This window comes from Triticum aestivum, chromosome 4B, assembly GCF_018294505.1.
Source record: "Triticum aestivum cultivar Chinese Spring chromosome 4B, IWGSC CS RefSeq v2.1, whole genome shotgun sequence".
In the NCBI taxonomy this organism is placed as follows: Eukaryota; Viridiplantae; Streptophyta; class Magnoliopsida; order Poales; family Poaceae; genus Triticum; species Triticum aestivum.
The window spans coordinates 295,929,672-295,947,418 of record NC_057804.1 but is presented as its reverse complement, the minus strand read 5'-3'; the positions used below and the strand labels follow the sequence as shown (position 1 = coordinate 295,947,418).

Here is a 17,747-nt window from a genome sequence, read left to right as displayed (position 1 = left end):
TATCGTTCTCAAACAGTTTTATTATTTTTTGCAGAAAATTCCTCAACGAGCTGTTAGGTATGTCCGGCTCAAGAAGAAAGGAATTCTTCAAGTTGTTCTTGGTGATACCTTAAACCAGCCAAGTACAGTGTAGGCGTTGACGGGCGGCTGTATCTGCAGAAAGGGTGGAAGGAATTTGTCATTTGATAGTGGCCTGAAGTCTGAGCAAGTTGTTGTCCTCAACTTCTTTGAACTTGAGGATCGTACGGTTAGAATCACGTTTGACGTGATTGGCTAAGGTTATGAGGTTGATTTGTAATAAGTACTTTTGCATGTTGAACGCTTCATCTTTTCGATATGTTTTGTAATAAGCACGTTTGTGATCTGAACCGCTTCAATTATTATTCAACGAGAAATTTGTGTTTACATGGTTACAATATGTGAACTGCTTATATATTAGCTGAGCACTACATGTTTCCACATTTTTTCCCAATTTGTATGGTGTGTACTACATGTAGCTAGTCTCTAGTACTGCATGATAGTTCGAAGCGTACTGCATATTTGCAAGTTCCATACTGCATATTGAAATGCGTTTTATCTGTACTACTTGTTGGACTGCAGTGAGCTAACAACATTTTTTACATGGTTTTTGAATCAAAATGTGTAAATGTTTTACTCTAGACTGCTATATATATATATGGTATACTCTATATATCATTTTCTCTTTACATGGTTTAGTTGAATAACTCATAGTCAACTGGAAATTTGTGTTTACACAAAATTTAAACTCATACATAAGTCATAGAGATAAGCAAACTGCTATGCATATGATTAATTTATTGAAGTTCATCTATTTGGTCGTTAACCTGCTGCTTCTGCGTGGTGACTGGAGCGTGTCTAATGTCGCACTTTCTTTTGTTTTCCGTGGCGGTGTTGCTGGTTCTTGTCTCTGCACCTTTGTGTTTGTAGCCCCTCGCGTGCTGGTTGATGGCTGCTTTCGTTTTTCAGCGCTATGAACTGCATCCTTCTTCGTTCCCCGCGTGCTGGTTGATGGCTGCTTTGGTTTTTTAGCGCTGTGAATTGCATCCTTCTTTGATTCCCGCGTGCTGGTTGATGGTTGCTTTGGTTTTTCAGCGCTGTGGACTGCATCCTTCTTTGCTCCCTGCGTGCTGGTTGTTGGTTGCTTTCGTTTTCCAGTGCTGAGAACTGCATCCTTTTTTGATCCCCGCGTGCTGATTGATGGTGGTTTTCGTTTTCCAGCACTGTGAACTGCATCCTTCTTTGCTCCTACCTTGTTTTTTGAAAGTGGTGTTGTTCTCGGTTTTTTTCTGTACAGCAGCATTTCCTTGGGGTGGTCTTGTTGGCATTGTTTCTTCATGTTCTTCGTCCTCTTCACTCTCTTCACTCTCTTCTTCCTCTTCATCATCTTCATCATCTGTTTCTTCATAAGCCACTGTTTCTTCAGTTTCTTCACGTTCTTCATCCTCTTCACTCTCTTCTTCTTCCTCCTCTTCTCCATCTGCTTCTTCATAAGCCATTTCTTCTTCATTTGTGTCACCATCTTCTTCTTTGATTTCACCTTCTTCGTCTTCCTCATTTTCTGATCTTTTTCTTTTTCTTTTGAGGCAGGTTCTTGAATTGTGTCTCTTCCTCTTTTTGCAGATGCTACAATGTCTCAGTTTCGTCCATTTCTTAGTGTTGTGAGTGGAATTTCTGTTTTGTTGTGCATCTCCATGTCCTCGTTTTTCTTGTTCATTTCTTTTTGTACACGTCCTGGAATTGTGGCCGCTAATGTCATTACATGTTCTGCACATTCTTACTCCCAGTGGGTGACCATCACTGTCCAGCTCAGGCTGTGGCTTACTGTTTTTGTCATCATTTTTCTCCTTGCATGCCACCTTTTTCTGGGTTGCGTCGCCCCCTTTCTTCCTTCCTCTTGTGTTTGAAACATGAGGTGGAAGAATTGTTTCTTTTTTGATAGCACCAGTTCCGTTGTGTTCAATATTTTCTACTTGCTCGGCATTATTGTCATGCCGGGATTTCTCTGCTTGCTTTAGTTTTGCTTCTTCTTCTTCTTCTTATTCTTCTTCGTTGAGCACGTCAACTTCCTCGATCAGTGCCCTCATACCAAACAACGCTCTATGGCACCCAGCGTCGGACCTTGTCGCTCTGTTTGCAAGGTCCATTGCTGTTTCTATCAGCAATTTTCTATGGCAAAAAAGCGAGGTTCCATCTGGTGTTGTTTGTTCGTAGTCTCTTCTGTCAAAAGTTGCATCTGATCTTGCGTTACGGGTGTATCTTCTCATGATGTACACCTCAGGAATGTTGAGTACTCTCAAATGAGAAAGCATGCATAACACATGGACGCAAAAGAGCCCTGCAGACAAACACACGATTTTTTTTGTAAGTGAACTGCATGAAATTAGTAAACACATATATTTTTCGTTATTTGTTCATTTTTAAAGAAGTGAACTTCATTTGGTTTTGTGAATTACTCATGCATGTGGACTTTTAAAGTTCAGTAAGTGAGCTTTCGTGCATGACTATCAGAATCTAGATTTTTTTTACTACGAGTCTCACCTGTGTGTGTCCAGAGTTTGCACTCACATTCGTAGACACCTTTCTCTTCATCGGCAACCACTTGGAAATTATGCCTTGCCCAGTCAAATGCATCCGACCTGTTGTAGTGGTGTACGAGATACTTTGTCGGGTTCTCAGGGCACCGTTCTGCTCTGAATGCAGTGCTACGGTAGAGTGTTTCTTTGAAATCTGCAAACACTGCCCTTGTATACACTTTTGATAGCTGAACTTCAAACCCAAACCTGGTTGTTGTTTTTACCTCTGACTGCATGATCACAAATGCACTGTTACGAACCAGAGAAATGAAAAAATTGTTTGTTTTTGTAGTCATATTTTTAGCAGTTTTTGATTGACATTTTGTTTACCTCATTTGCTACTGTCTCTGCGTGCTCGACGGCCTTCCTTGTCTGAATGCACTTATCCACCTGCTGAGCAAACAGATGGAGATCATGCTTCTCCCTGACAAAAATTTTCTTCAGTATGCGGTTCATGCTCTCGCTTCTTTGGGTGGAAGTCATCCGAGCACAAAAAATTTCCTTGTAGTAAGCCGAGATCCACTCGTGCCTGTCATCCCACAGCGAATTCATCACTTCGTCGTCTTGCAAGTTGTACCTCTGAATGAGGTTCTTCCATGCTTGTTCAAATTCTGACGGCATTAGTGGGTGGTTCAGCACTGCATTGAGTTCATCCTTGAGCTTCTCGTGCGCCTTATACAGCAAGGCGAGGTGGTATTTGTACTTCTTCATGATATGCCACCGACACAGCTTATGCAGAGTTTGTGGGAGGATAGTTTTTAATGCTGCCTTCATCGAAGAACACTGGTCTGAGAAGTCACAAACACTGTTTTTTTATTAAGTTGTTTGCGTGTGTGCAAGATAGATGGAAGAAATATAAGTGCACCAAACAAAACGTAAGTATGCAGGTGTTTTTTATTTTTTGTACCTGTGAGCATGCAGATTGGCGGCTTGTTGTTCATACACCTCAGAAAGGTTTTGAAAACCCACTCGAATGATGGTATTGTTTCATCTCGCACGAGTGCAACAACAAATATGGTGCTCTGTGGATGATGGTTCACCACCACAAACACTCCCAGCGGCATGTGGAATTTGTTAGTTTTATACGTTGTGTCAAATGTAACGCAGTCTCCAAAATCTTCATACGATCCTTTGCAACTTGCGTTCGCCCAAAAGATCTGCATCAACGTCATAATCATAGAAGAACTCTTGGTTTATCTTCTGCATTTTCTCGAAGAAATCCAGAAGTTTCTTGACATCATCTTCAGACTCTTCTCTGGCAAACTTCTATTTCCTGCATTTTCAGACACAATGCAAACTCATCTCATCAAACATGGAATAATTACCGACAGAATGCTTAAGAGATATGCTCTGTTACGTGCTTACTTGTTTGCCCAGTAGCGGCTAGTATGTCCCATGTACTGCAGACCACCGGACATATGCGACAGCGTCGACATCATCTGAGCATGTGTGTGGTTGTTCAGTTGCATGTCTTTCACTAATTGGTCTATCAAAGGATCATCTTTTTTGTGCGATCGCATGTGCAAAAGCATCCCGGGGCTTTCCAGCATCTTGTGATTGTGGTTGAGTTGAACCATTTCTATCACAAATTAGCCATCCTTCCTTTTTTTGACTCTAATCTTTGCATTGCAGCCAATCCTTTTTGATGTCTTCTGACGTACCCGGTGATAATCTGACACAGTCTGCTTGTGCGTCCCTTCTCTTGAGCAGACAATGTAGGCATTTGTCCTGTGTTTTGCCCTCTTGCGTATGCCAAACCCTGCACATCTTGCATAATTGTTGTAAAAGTCCCATGCCTTGTCATATGTGGTGAACTTCATTCCAGCAGCAGGTACGAGGTTTAGCGGCATGTTTTTATCCTACATTAATTGCAATGCTCTATGAGATAATTTGTTTTGTTCTGTTTTTTAAATACGAGGAGTGCATATGAGTTTAATAAAGCATTGCAATGTTCCTAAGTTTTCAGAAGAATCCAATGTATTAGATGCTAGGTCAAACCTCATAAGAAATATCAGTGTGCACTGCAATGTTATCTGAATGGACTACAACTATTTTTTTTTCAGAACATAAACTTACATGTGTGTAGAGTCGTTCACCCGATGGTGTTTGCAGCTCGCCGGGTTGTATTGGACATGGCGGGGTTATAGCAGATCTGTGTAATTAAGGATCTCGCGGCGGCAATAGTGAGGAGGATTTGTACCTGCTGTTTACTTTTGACCGAGGCACCGTTGGTGGTCGCAGCGTCGAAGTTGATGCAGCAGGTCTGCTTGGAGCTCTGTTTTTCGGTGCAGCAGGTGGACGCTGAGCTCTGTTTTGGGGTGCGGCAGTTGGACGTGGTGGTAATCCAGTGTTGTGACGATGTCTCGGTGGATTGGTTTGAAAATTTTGGAGCAGTGGCACATCATCATAGACATAATCATCATCTGCTGCAACATCGTGTTCAATTGCGTCATCATTGTCTGTTCGGACATGCTGTCCAAACGTAATGAACTCGTGCTTATACTCTGGGTCGAGAACTGTTATTGGCTCATCTTCATCGTCATCGTCTCCATCATCGCGTTGGTGAGTGCCTTCCCAGATGAATGTGACATCATCGTCATCTTCAACTACAACTTCTTCCTGGAAAAAATCTTCTTCCGGAGAGTACTGCACCCTGTTTGTCGTCGTGAAGAATCCTCGAGGAATCTCAGGGGTAACCCAACCAGTATCTCTTTTAGAAGAAGCTCCACTCTTCTGAAAGTTGTTGTTCTTAGTGCTGTCAATTATGCGTGGCATTTTGTATCTGCTGAACGTCATCTCCTGCACATAAAATGACCGAGCTGCATTGTCAGGTTAAATGAACCGAATCATGCAAACTGCAATGTGTTCAAAATGGTACTGCCAAAGCATTGCATGCTGACTGCATCACCCTGCAAGGTGAACTGAAGCAACCGCACTGCATCGTTATCCGTAATGAACCTATACAAGCATACTACATAACCGAGTAAGTGCACTACATTTCCCCCCACAACGAACTGAAGCAACTGCACTGCATAGGATTTGTAGGCATGCTTTACTACTTGTACTACTTTGTTTTGTCTAGGATAACTACACTGAGATGGTTGAGGAAGTGTACTTCTTACCTCGTGTTGCAGTGATTTCTTGCATTTACAGGAGGAAGTTCCCTTCTCGTCCGTCTGCACAACTTTCACGTTCGCCCGTGCAGTCCACTTGCCCTTCAGAAGTTCATGAACGGTCTGGACGTTGCTCAAGGTGAACGGAGAAGGAGGATTTGCTCTGAAGGTCGATGCAGACTTATTCCAAGAAGCTACCGTGGATGAAGCAACCTTGCGCACACTCCTCCTTTCTCGAATTGGTTTGATGTCGAGGCAGCACCAATCCACATCTGATGAAGTACAGCTAATTGCAGGCCCGAAGGAGTTCGTTGGCGGTGCTACCGAGCTCCTGCCGTGGAAGAAGGCCGATAGGCTGGTGTTGCTCGGTGCCTGCCGCGGAAGAAGGCCGAGAGGCTACGGGCGGCATCGTTGCCTGGTCACCGCCGCGGAAGAAGGCCGGGAGGGGAGGGGCGGCGTCGCTGCCGGCCGCCACCGCGGAAGAAGGCTGGGAGGGGAGGGGCGACGCTCCCAGACCGCCGCCGCGGGAGAAAGCGGGGGGGGGGGAGGGGCGGCATCGCTCCCAGGCCGCCATCGTGGAAGAAGGCCGGGAGGGGAGGGCGGCGGCGCTACCAGGCCGCTGCCGCGGTAGAAGGCCGGTAGGGAAGGGGCGGCGGTGCTCCCAGGCTGCTGCCACGGTAGAAGGCCGGTAGGGGAGGGGCGGCGGCGCGATCTGTTGGTGGTGTGCAGAATAAGGCTGGTGTTATCTCATCCAGGACTCTGAACAACATTCGGTCACCAATTCACATAACTCATATAATACTATATTGTCAACGAACGTTAAGCGTGCGAACCCTATGGGTTCGAGAATGATGCATACATGAACGAGATGCTTCTCCGGACAATAACCAATAGCGAGACCTAGATGCCCATATTGGTACCCACACATTCTACGAAGATCTTTATCGGCCGAACATTTATGACAACATACGTAGTTCCCCTTGTCTGTCGGTATGTTACTTGCCTGAGATTCGATAGTCGGTATCTCCATACCTAGTTCAATCTCGTTACCGGCAAGTCTCTTTACTCGTTTCGTAATACATCATCTTGTACCTAAGTCCTTGGTCACTTTGCTTGCAAGCTTCTTGTGACGCTGTATTACCGAGAGGGCCCAGAGATACCTCTCCGTCACATGGAGTGACAAATCCCAATCTGGATCCATGCCAACTCAATAGACACCTTCGGAGATACTTGTAGAGCATCTTTATGAACCCAGTTACGTTGTGACGTTTGATAGCACACAAGGCATTCTTCCGGTATCCGGGAGTTGCATGATCTCATGGTTGAAGGAATATGTATTTGACATTAAGAAAATAGTAGCAATAAACTGAACGATCATATGCTATGCTAACGGATGGGTCTTGTCCATCACATCATTCTCCTAATGATGTGATCTCATTATCAAGTGACAACACATGTGTATGGTTAGGAAACCTTAACCATCTTTTGCTCAACGAGCTAGTCGAGTAGAGGCTTACTAGGGACATGGTATTTGTTTATGTATCCACACATGTATTTAAGTTTCCGGTCAATACAATTCTAGCATGAATAATAAACCTTTATCATGATTAAGGAAATATAATAATAACCACTTTATTATTGCCTCTAGGGCATATTTCCAACACGTGGGATATCACAATATCTCTTATTTAATTAATGCACCTATATACTTGGTAAAGGGTGGAAGGCTCGACCTTTTACTTGGTGTTTTGTTCCACTCTTGCTGCCCTAATTTTCGCCATGCCAGTGTTATGTTCCTTGATGAGCGCTCCAAATATGTGTGGGGTTTTATGCGGACCCCCTGACCATTCACTTAGGCTAAAACTCTTCCAGGAAGCCCCAACTTTGGTTTTAAAATTTGCCAACATAATAATACTGAATTAATTAACGTAATGCATAGGGCATCATGAACTCGAGATTCTTTATTCGACATAATGCGGGGGGCCAGTGCTGGTCCAAAATGGCAGTAGCCGGGGCCACCAACGGGTGTGCCAGCCGGAAACTTAGCCGATCTGGTCGTGGCTTCATACGAGATACGCGCGGCTCCTATCGGGGTGTCGGCACGCCGGGAGGTCTTGCTGGTTTAGTTTTACCTTTGACGAAAGGCTTGTCCACCGGGATTCCATATCGTAAGCATCGCATTATCATGGTGTGACGATGTTCCATCAGATGTGTGTGGTAATTTATAATGGACTACCCGGAGGACCCCTGCAGGGTTAAATCTTTTCGGAAGCCGTGCCCACGGTTATGTGGTGACTTAGAAATTTATAATATCCGGTTGCAGAGAACTTGACACTAAACCGAACTAAAATACACCAACCGCGTGCATAACCGTGACCGTCTCTTTTCGAGGAAGTTCGGGAAGAGAACATGGCGGGGTTATGTTTGACTCATAAGTAGTTTATGATCACTTCTTGATCATTACTAGTTTGCGACTATTATGCGTAGTTTACTCTTCTTATTCTTGTACTCGTAAGTTAGCCGCCATACAATGCTTAGTGCTTCCTGCAACCTCACCACTTAACCATTCCATACCTATTAAGCTTTGTTAGTCTTGATATCCGTGGAAATGGGATTGCCGAGTCCTTGTGGCTCACAGATTGCTACAACAACAAGTGCAGGTATAGGTAAAGCGATGCTTTGACGTGAGAGTGATGCATGCTTGTTCTGTTTGGAGTTCTTCTTCTACTTCTTCTTCATTGATCATAGGATGGGATCCCAGTTGGGAGCCTGGGATTAGCAGGGTTGATGTCGTTCTTCTTTTCGTTTGATTTCATCCTTAGTCGGATCCTACTCTTCTATATGATGATTGCTATGTATTGATGGATTGATGTATTCATGATGTAGCTTGTGGCGAGTGTAAGCCTTTATATGGTATTCTCATCTATTTAGTACATGGTATGTTGTAATGATATCCACCTTGCTATGCGCTCGAAATGAGATTCTGCCCCAATCATGAATTCATCACGTGACCGGGGTAGAATTGCATCTTGGGCGCTACAACAATTTATTTTGTTGAGTTTTAATCAGGCTGCAAATGCTGATGCCATGATAACATGATGCAATGCAAATTAAAAATAGCTCAAACAAAAATAGTAGCAATCATGGAAAGAATCGGTCTCGGGCTGTTACAATGCCCCACTTGGGCACCAAGTACTCGCATGGTTACAAGGCATGGGTATTTATCTGCCATCTCAGCATTAACATGTATCTTCTCCATGTCATGCTCCTTAGTGTCACCTGCATTATTAGTGGCAAGCATAGCATGTGTCTCTTCATCCAAATCGTCAGCAGAGGAGTACTCACCATCTTCCCGCACAATGAATGTACGTTTATTTGGGCAGTCCTTCATCAAGTGCCTGCCACCTTTGCATATATGACACATCATGTCCGTTGTGCATCCAAACGAGGTGGTGGGTGCTAGAGTTATTGCTTTCGAAGCCACAGAGGATTGTGGAGCTGATCTTGGACTTGTTGGGAGTGCACCATTGTTCGAGATATCTGGTGTTGCCCTAGTAGTGGTTGGGACAGTTGGAGTGGGTGTCCATGATGAGTGACGACCTACAGAAAAGTTACCTCGCCCCTGTACTCTCCTTTTAGCTTTACAAGCAAAATGAAACAAATCAGTAATAGAATTGTACTCCTTATCGTACAATAAATCATGAATATCACGATTCAAACCACCTAAAAATCTAGCCATCACAGCATCTTTGTTTTCAACTGGGACACTCTGTCCTCCTGCCGTGGCCCTACATCCACCCGCTGAACCGCTGGCATCTGAACATAGAGAGGGTTCAGGTGCCAGCCATTCTGGCCTCCCATCATGCACGGGATGCGGAGATCAACTACCGACGAGCTCATCTCCTTGATGATCTCCGCTACGACCATGAGTTCGTCGTCGACTCGTCGCGCCGGGACACCTAGTTCACCAACGAGCGAGACCAGCGACACCGATCGTTCTTCGGCGCTCCAACGCACGAGCCGCCTCGCGAGCTGGTGAAGGAGGAGGAGGAGGAGAAGGAGGTCGAGGCCTACAAGAAGGCCCTCGAGGACTCCCAGCTTGACGAGCTCGCCATGTGGCCTGGCCTGCCACTTGTGCTGGCCGAATCTGCCAGAGTATAGGTCGCCGTGTCCGAGCCGGAGCAGGAGCCGTGGCCACTGGCGTCACTGCTGGGGCACTCGTGGTCGTGGATGTCCACGATCCCGTGCACGTCCAAGTGGGTGGGCGTGGAGCTGAAGCAACTAGAGCGTCAAGAGGTGCCCGTTGCGGCACAACACGAGCCGACGACAGTTGCGTGGCCGGCTCCTCTCTTCGTCGACCTCACCGACGAGAAAGAGGACCACCAGATCTAGGTTTTACTTATGTTTTTTTATATTTTAAATTAATATATGAACAGACTTTTCGCGACAATGTATATATTTTGAATTCTCAAATTGGTTGAAATTTGAAATGCATCCCAACATGTTGGTCGCATTTTTTTTAAAGAAAAACATTGATCGCATCTATAGGACGACGGACAAGTATTTGTGTCCCGCCTGGATCGGCCCGTTGGAGTAGCATAATTAAAGTCTGCAAGCGGGGGTCCGTCTTTTCATTATTTTGAAACAAGATACAAATCTCCTCCCGTCCTCTCCTCGTGAGTCGCGGCCTCGTAGACAAATCTCCCCTGTCCCGACGAAACCCTAACCCTAGATCGCCAGCCCGCCCGCCATGGATCTCCTCCAGTCCTCGTACGCGCCTGGTGACGCGTCCTCGCCGGAGGACGAGTCGCTCTCCTCCCCGGACACCTCCCCGCTCCGCCTCCCCTCCAAGTCCGCCGCCCCCGCCGTCGATGAGACAGCGCTCGCGCTATCCGCCGCCGCCGCCGCCGCTTCCACCTCCCGTCCTCTCGACCCCTCCCTCCACCTCATCCCCTTCAACCCCACCGCCGACCAGCTCTGGGCGCCCGTCCTCGGTCCTCAGCACCCCCACGCGCCCATCTCATCCGCCTCTGGTCACCGTAACCACAAGCTCGGTCACGTCGAAGACGCAGCGCTCCTCCCCTTCCTCTTCGACGAGCAGTATAACACTTTCCATCGCTTCGGCTACGCATCTGACCCCTCCGGCCTCCACATCATCGGCGACGCGCAGCCACAGGCGCCCGACCTCGACACCGTCTACAACCTCCCTCCTTCTGAGCACAAGCGCCGCCGCATCCAATCCAGGGAGGAAAACCACGAGCCCCTCCCCCCAGAGGCCCAAAACCCTGCATCCGACGAGTGGGTCGTGCACAACAAACAGAGTCCCTGGGCTGGCAATCGGGAGGGCCCGCCTGTGGAGCTCACGGACGAGCAGAGACAGTACGCCGACGCACATGCGGCCAAGAAGGCTGAGAAGGAGGCACGAGGCGAAGGGAAGGAGAAAACAGAGGTGGTGGTCAAGAGCACCTTCCATGGGAAGGAGGAGAAGGACTACCAGGGACGATCGTGGATCACTCCACCCAAGGATGCCAAGGCGACCACCGAGCGCTGTTATATTCCCAAGAGGTGTGTACATGAGTGGGTTGGACACACTAAGGGGGTCTCAGCGATCAGATTTTCCCCCAAGTACGGCCATCTATTGCTGTCTGCAAGTATGGATTGTAAGATTAAAATCTGGGACGTGCTTGAGTCGAAGACATGTATGCGGACGTACATGGGGCACTCCAAGGCGGTACGGGATATATCGTTCTCTAATGACGGTAGTAAGTTCTTGAGTGCTGGCTATGACCGGAATATTCAGTATTGGGATACCGAAACTGGGCAGGTGATCTCGACCTTCTCTACTGGTAAGGTACCTTATGTCGTGAAGCTCAATCCTGATGAAGATAAGCAGCATATTCTCCTTGCTGGGATGAGTGACAAGAAGATTGTGCAGTGGGATATGAAGTCAGGGCAGATCACACAGGAATATGATCAGCACTTGGGGGCGGTGAACACTATTACCTTTGTAGATAATAATAGGAGGTTTGTGACATCTAGCGATGACAAGTCTCTTCGTGTGTGGGAGTTTGGCATCCCTGTAGTTATTAAGTATATCAGTGAGCCGCACATGCACTCCATGCCGTCTATTGCAGTACACCCGAACTCTAACTGGCTGGCAGCACAGAGCTTGGACAATCAGATACTGATATACAGCACCAAGGAAAGGTTTCAACTTAATAAGAAGAAGAGGTTTGCAGGTCACATTGTGGCAGGTTATGCTTGTCAGGTGAGCTTCTCTCCTGATGGGAGGTTTGTGATGTCAGGAGACGGTGAAGGTAGTTGCTGGTTCTGGGACTGGAAAAGCTGCAGGAGATTCAAGACATTGAAGTGCCACAATGGAGTTTGCATTGGATGTGAGTGGCATCCATTGGAGACTAGCAAGGTTGCAACATGTGGATGGGATGGTGTCATAAAATACTGGTAAGTTGACAAGATAAACATATGAAAACACCTCATATTTTATTCTGCAGTTTTTAACAGATTTGTACTAGTGCACCATTGCTGTTTAAATTGTTCCAGTAAGTAGTTATTGAAATTCATGGGGCCCACGTTGGATTTAGATTGTGCAGTATGTCTTTTTAGTATTATTGTAATAACACTTTTCCCTTCTGGTGTTTTATTTTATTCATACTGTTTTATTTAGCTAGAAGGGTAGTTTAGTTTGCATTTGCAGCAAGGTCCATTACATTCAGATTATCAAGACCACACAAACTTGATTATGATGTCCCTGCAAAAACTTATGGCTAGAACTCGTGTAATATAGTAGTTTTGTGCCTTACCTAGGGCATGTTTACTTCATTGTTATGTTTTAATGAACTAGACATCTCTACCTCTTTGCTCTAAATATTATTTTGTTTATTTTGTTACTGATTGTGTTGGCTCTTTGGTGCACCCTTATCTACCATTTCTTGATGCTTTTGCTGTTGACCTGATGCTGTTATGATGATTGGTTGTACCTGGACCACTGCTCTTTTTGTCTTCCATCATAAAATGCAAGGCTTTGTTGCAGTTAATGTTATTCCTCCTAAAAACTCAGCTACCAGTGCTGCGTGAAGTCGGGTCTATTCATTTTACCCACTTATCTGATCCATCTTCTACATGCCGCTGAGAATTAAACATGTCCTGGATGATATATTCCTACCCCATTCAAAAGAACTCGCAAATTAGAAATTCAGCTTATGCTGATTGGTTGGGTGCAGAACTGGATAAATGAGAATTGTGCCTTTACTTGCTAGTTGCCCAGGGCATTTCCAACGCTGCCCATCAAAACGGACACCCAAAGCGTTTGTGGGCAGTCTGGACGTGTCTGCGGATAACAGATAGGGGGAGGGGTGGTTGGGGAGCCATCCAACTCTATACGTCAAATGCCCGCACCTGTTCTTTTATCCTATATCTGAAACACTTGAAATAAGTAAGATAAATATCATCTTTGGTCCATAATCATTTTGTGTTAATATTTCAATGCAACAGTAATTCAAATATAAATATTACGACCCAAACATGAAGTTTTGCAATAAAAAGTTCAAATTTGAATTCAACTTAGTCGTACATATTTTTTAGTTCTCCACTCCTATCACCCACAAATGCCGAATCACATCATTCTGGAGTTGCTCGATGGTGAATCTGTTGATGCATTTGGATAAGTTCGTCGAATGTCGTCAGATTCTGCTCGGAAGATCAATAGGATCACCCATTTGCTCAAATTCAAGATCATGGCGTATTGCGTCACCCTCATCCTCCACAATCATGTTGTGCATGATCACACAAGCTGCCATCACCTCCCACAACGTCTCTTTGCAGTTCGTCGAACAACTGCAAAACAGGCTTAGAGCACTCCAAATGCCCTCGACATCCTTTCTAGATTCTTTGTCTTTGGGCAAAGTGAGATCTTTTCTCACCCCTTGTCTCAAAGATGGTCTTGATGAAGGTCGCCTAGATAACATCACAAAGATAATAGCCCATGTTGTACTCATGGCCTTATATTTTAGTCTATGTTACTTTTATATGTTGATAGGTGTTTCTTTGGTTTGCTGCGGATAGATTCTCATGTCAACCTGCTGATTCGTTAATGTATTTGTTTTCCTGTAAAATTGCTCATATGTTGAATCTTACCTCGACAATTTGATGATTGTTGAGTTCATTACATTTGCAACAATAATTTTTGATGCAACTTTTTTGTTCTTAAGTTGTGTTAAAGTGCCTATCGTGGAGACAAACAAAATGCATGAAGGATCTATTGTAGGAGCTGTACTTTATCTGGCGATTGCCCGAATAACTATATGCATATTTTCGCATAAAACCTTATTTCTGTTTTTCTCTCTCTATTAGTTGTGTTATTTCCTTACAATTTTCTTTACTTGTGGTGTGTCATTAACTCTTTTGTACAATTTGCAGGGATTAAAGATTTGGCAATTTAGGCAGAAACGTTGCTCGAGATGCTGCAAGCCCACATGCCAATTGAATTCACAAGGATTCAACTTTCAGTTGAGACTGTAAGCCCACATGCCTGGCTGGAAATTTTCGATGTCACTAGTGAAAACATGAGAGAACAGAAAACAGGCCCATATATTTCCAACTACCGTCTAGTTCATGCTATGTACTGTGTACCATACATGATGCACCATTCAGTTTTTCAACTTTACTTCTAGGACTTTGGTTTCAGGTTTTTCTTTGTTTTGCTGGTGCAACTTTTGTACTACCCGAGTGACAAAATCTGCACTGATTTCTGGGAAATGTTCCCAGCGAAATCCCCTCCTTCGTGCTCCAATCAGTCTGTAACAAAATACTAATACTATTTGATTCTTCGGCTACGCTTGTTATACTCCCTGCGCTTTCCTTTTCGTATAATATAGGTTTGTCTTCAGTCAAACTTCCCAACTTTCCAAACACTTCACTGTACAGTCTTTGATGCATGACTTTGGCTATATCAAAATGCATGAATTGAACATGTATAAATGGTGTAGTCGTATTTTTCTTGCAAAATAATTTTATTTCATTTATATGTATACTAATTTTATAAACATATAAAAAGTGAAAATTATAGTCAAAGTTTCTTTTTGACCAAGGAAACTACAGGGCTTGCCCCCTCAACATACTTTATTGAAAGAAAAGAACAGCATAATATTTTATTGAAAGAAAAGAATGGCATATGTACATAAATAAAGTTCCACAAGTGAAACAAACAAAAATAGAAAACTAATCTAGTCTTATATTTTGGGAAAGAGGGAGTAAAAAAATATATCATTACTCACAGTTTCAAATCAATATCATTAGATTCATTGTGGAATATACTTTGTATATACTTGGTTGGTATTGTAGAAGTTTGTATTTTTAAATATATATTTGGTCATATTTTGTAAAGTTTGACCTGAAACAAGCCTATTGTGTAGTACTCCCTCCGTTTCAAAATTCTTATCTTAGATTTGTCTAAATACGGATGTATCAAGTCACGTTTTAGTATTAGATATATCCATATCTAGGTAAATCTAAGACAAGAATTTTGGGACGGAGGGAGTACGTAGAAAGAAACACTTGCCCATGAAGAGAAAAAAAATCAAAACTTTCCGCGGATTTACATCATAGGAATATATATTTGTCCGGAATTACTTGTTTTAGATTTGTTTGAACTAGGTTTGGCGTTTGATTCATAACATTGGCATTGAAATCTTTAGGAATTTTTTTCATTGGATGAATTTCTGATCTTGTTAGCAACTTTGCACGTTCTACTTGGTCAGTCATCCAAATAGCGTCAAATTTATATCCACCCACAAGTGTTGCCATTATTTTTGGTCACTAGTTGGACGGTATTTCAAATAGGTTCAAAACACTATTGAGGGTGGGAGCGTATGCCTTATTATGGTCGCTTTGGCTATGTAGTTGTTTTTCATGACAAAAATGCTTCTCCTCTGCAGGCTATTTTTTGTTGTACGCACCCGCTTCGCACGTGGTCTATGCTACAATGAGCGAAGGTCCAGTCGCTGTTCAAGGCGATGTGTACACGGTTGGAGCAGGTGGCTACGGAGGTTTTTACCAACATGGGTGGCAGCATAACCTCCATATCGGTTCATCTCACCTTTCGACATAGGCACCGTGATGCGGAGCATCCCTCAACTACCCGCACCGACACCCCATCACCACCGCAAACACCAAGAGGGCCAATGACAAGAGCACGTGCGCGCCACATCGAAAACGAGGTGAACTCTTTCCTATTCAAGTCTCGTTTGAATTCGTGTGAGGATTTGATTCTACCTCAAACGGAAACATTGTTCATTCTTAGGTACGAGGAAGTTGACCGCGAGAAGGAGAAGACGGAGCTGCGAGCCTTCATGGAGCGAGAGAAGGAAGGAGAGGTCGAGAAGAGTGAAGAAGGAGGAGGGGAGGAAAAACCCCCGGGACACCCCGGGTGCCCGGCCCCGGGTGCCCGGCCCTTTGGCCCCGGGTGCCCGGCCAGGAGCTGGGCCGCGTCCCTAGCCAGCCCCGGGTGCCCGGGCCCTCAACCCCGGGTGCCCGGCCCCCCTCGCGCCGGCTCCCACGGACTTGGAGCCCCGGGTGCCCGGTCAGCCCCAGCCGGCCCCCTGACTAGGCCGGGTGCCCGACCCCTTTCCCCAGGTGCCTGGTCCCGCCTGAGCCGGTGCCTCTGTCCGGTCCGGGTGCCCGGCCCCTTCGCCCCGGGTGCCCGGACCACTCCGCGAGCCTGCATGCAAGATGGGGCTTTTGCCCTTGTAACCCGCCCCCCCTCTTATTTCGCCTCTAGACTATAAGTACCCCCTTCCTAGCTCACTTGGAGGGTTAGCAAAGATTAGACTAAGCATTGTGAGCCTTTGCTCCTTGTATCCCCCTCCTCTTAGGAGATCAAGCCCCTACCTAGGGAAGAATCCATTGGATTGTCAAGGCCTCCTCTTGGAGAAGATCATCAAGACCTCACCTAGTGGGAAGAATTTACCAAGTGCTACTCTCCTTGTATTGATCTTGTAATCTTGTGGATCTCATGTGTGCTACTCTAGTGGATGTGATATTTGGGTTTGTTTGAGAGTCTTGTTCTTGATGTTCTTGAGTGTTTTCCTCCTTTCCCCCTCCAAGTGTGAAAAGATCCTTCCTAGGGTTTGACCCTACAACATCTTGGTATCAGAGCCAGGTTTATTCACATCTTGGAGTCCCATCCCCCCATTTGCTAGCTTGATTTTGTTGTTTTTCATCCAAATCCGAAAATCCCCACAAAAATAGCCCCCAAATTTTTTTCTTGCAATTTGTTGGATCTTGTGAGATTTGGTTGTTTTGGTCCATGGATTTGATGTTTGGCAAGTGGATCTAGCCCCTCCCCAACAATCCCATATATACCATAGTTGGGATTGAAGACGACACGATTCTCACATAGGTAGGTGCACAAGCGTATCTTGCCCATTTGAGCAATCGAGCTAGTGTCTCTTGAGCATTCGCACAACAAGATCATTTTCCGTGGTTGCACATTTTGAGCTCACCCCTTGGTTGTGCGGATCCCATCTATCTTCCGTGCGTGTGTACCTAGTGATACCTTTGGGTTTTATCTATTTGCTTTACTTGTATTTTTGTGAACCTTCTCAACCTTATCGATATCTGACTAACATTTGCTTGAAATCTTTGCCACCATCCTAACCGAGCTACTCCATAAGCCTCTTACTTGTAGGTGTGAGAAACAAAGCCGAATCCAATTCTCCTATTGTGGCATTACATTGAGTGACACTTGTTACATCCTCAATCCTCGGAGAAGGTAACTTTGGTATTGTTCTCTCACTGTCCTACTCACCCCACTTGGTTATGATGGATAGGCCACACTCGTCGGCGAACCCACTTTTCGAGAAACAAGGTGGTGATAACGGCTACGTCACCAAGAACCACTTCATCGCGCAACGAGTGCTACATCAAGAGAAGCTCCCCAAGCTCAAGTCCGCGACTTCCACGAGCTACTACGACCTCGACACCGACCACGAGCTTCCTTTCTATGGAACTCAAGACCCCGAGA

General features: G+C 45.1%; 1 protein-coding gene across 1 annotated transcript; it reads left to right on the top strand.

Annotated features, from left to right (window-relative positions):
* Positions 1-10,340: 10,340 nt before the first annotated feature.
* Positions 10,341-14,570, top strand: LOC123092024 (pre-mRNA-processing factor 17). The gene is made up of 2 exons (XM_044513675.1): positions 10,341-12,169; positions 14,144-14,570. Exons 1-2 carry the CDS (start codon positions 10,458-10,460, stop codon positions 14,148-14,150), a joined length of 1,719 nt encoding a protein of 572 aa, XP_044369610.1. The 5' UTR covers positions 10,341-10,457; the 3' UTR covers positions 14,151-14,570.
* The last annotated feature ends 3,177 nt before the right edge of the window (positions 14,571-17,747 follow it).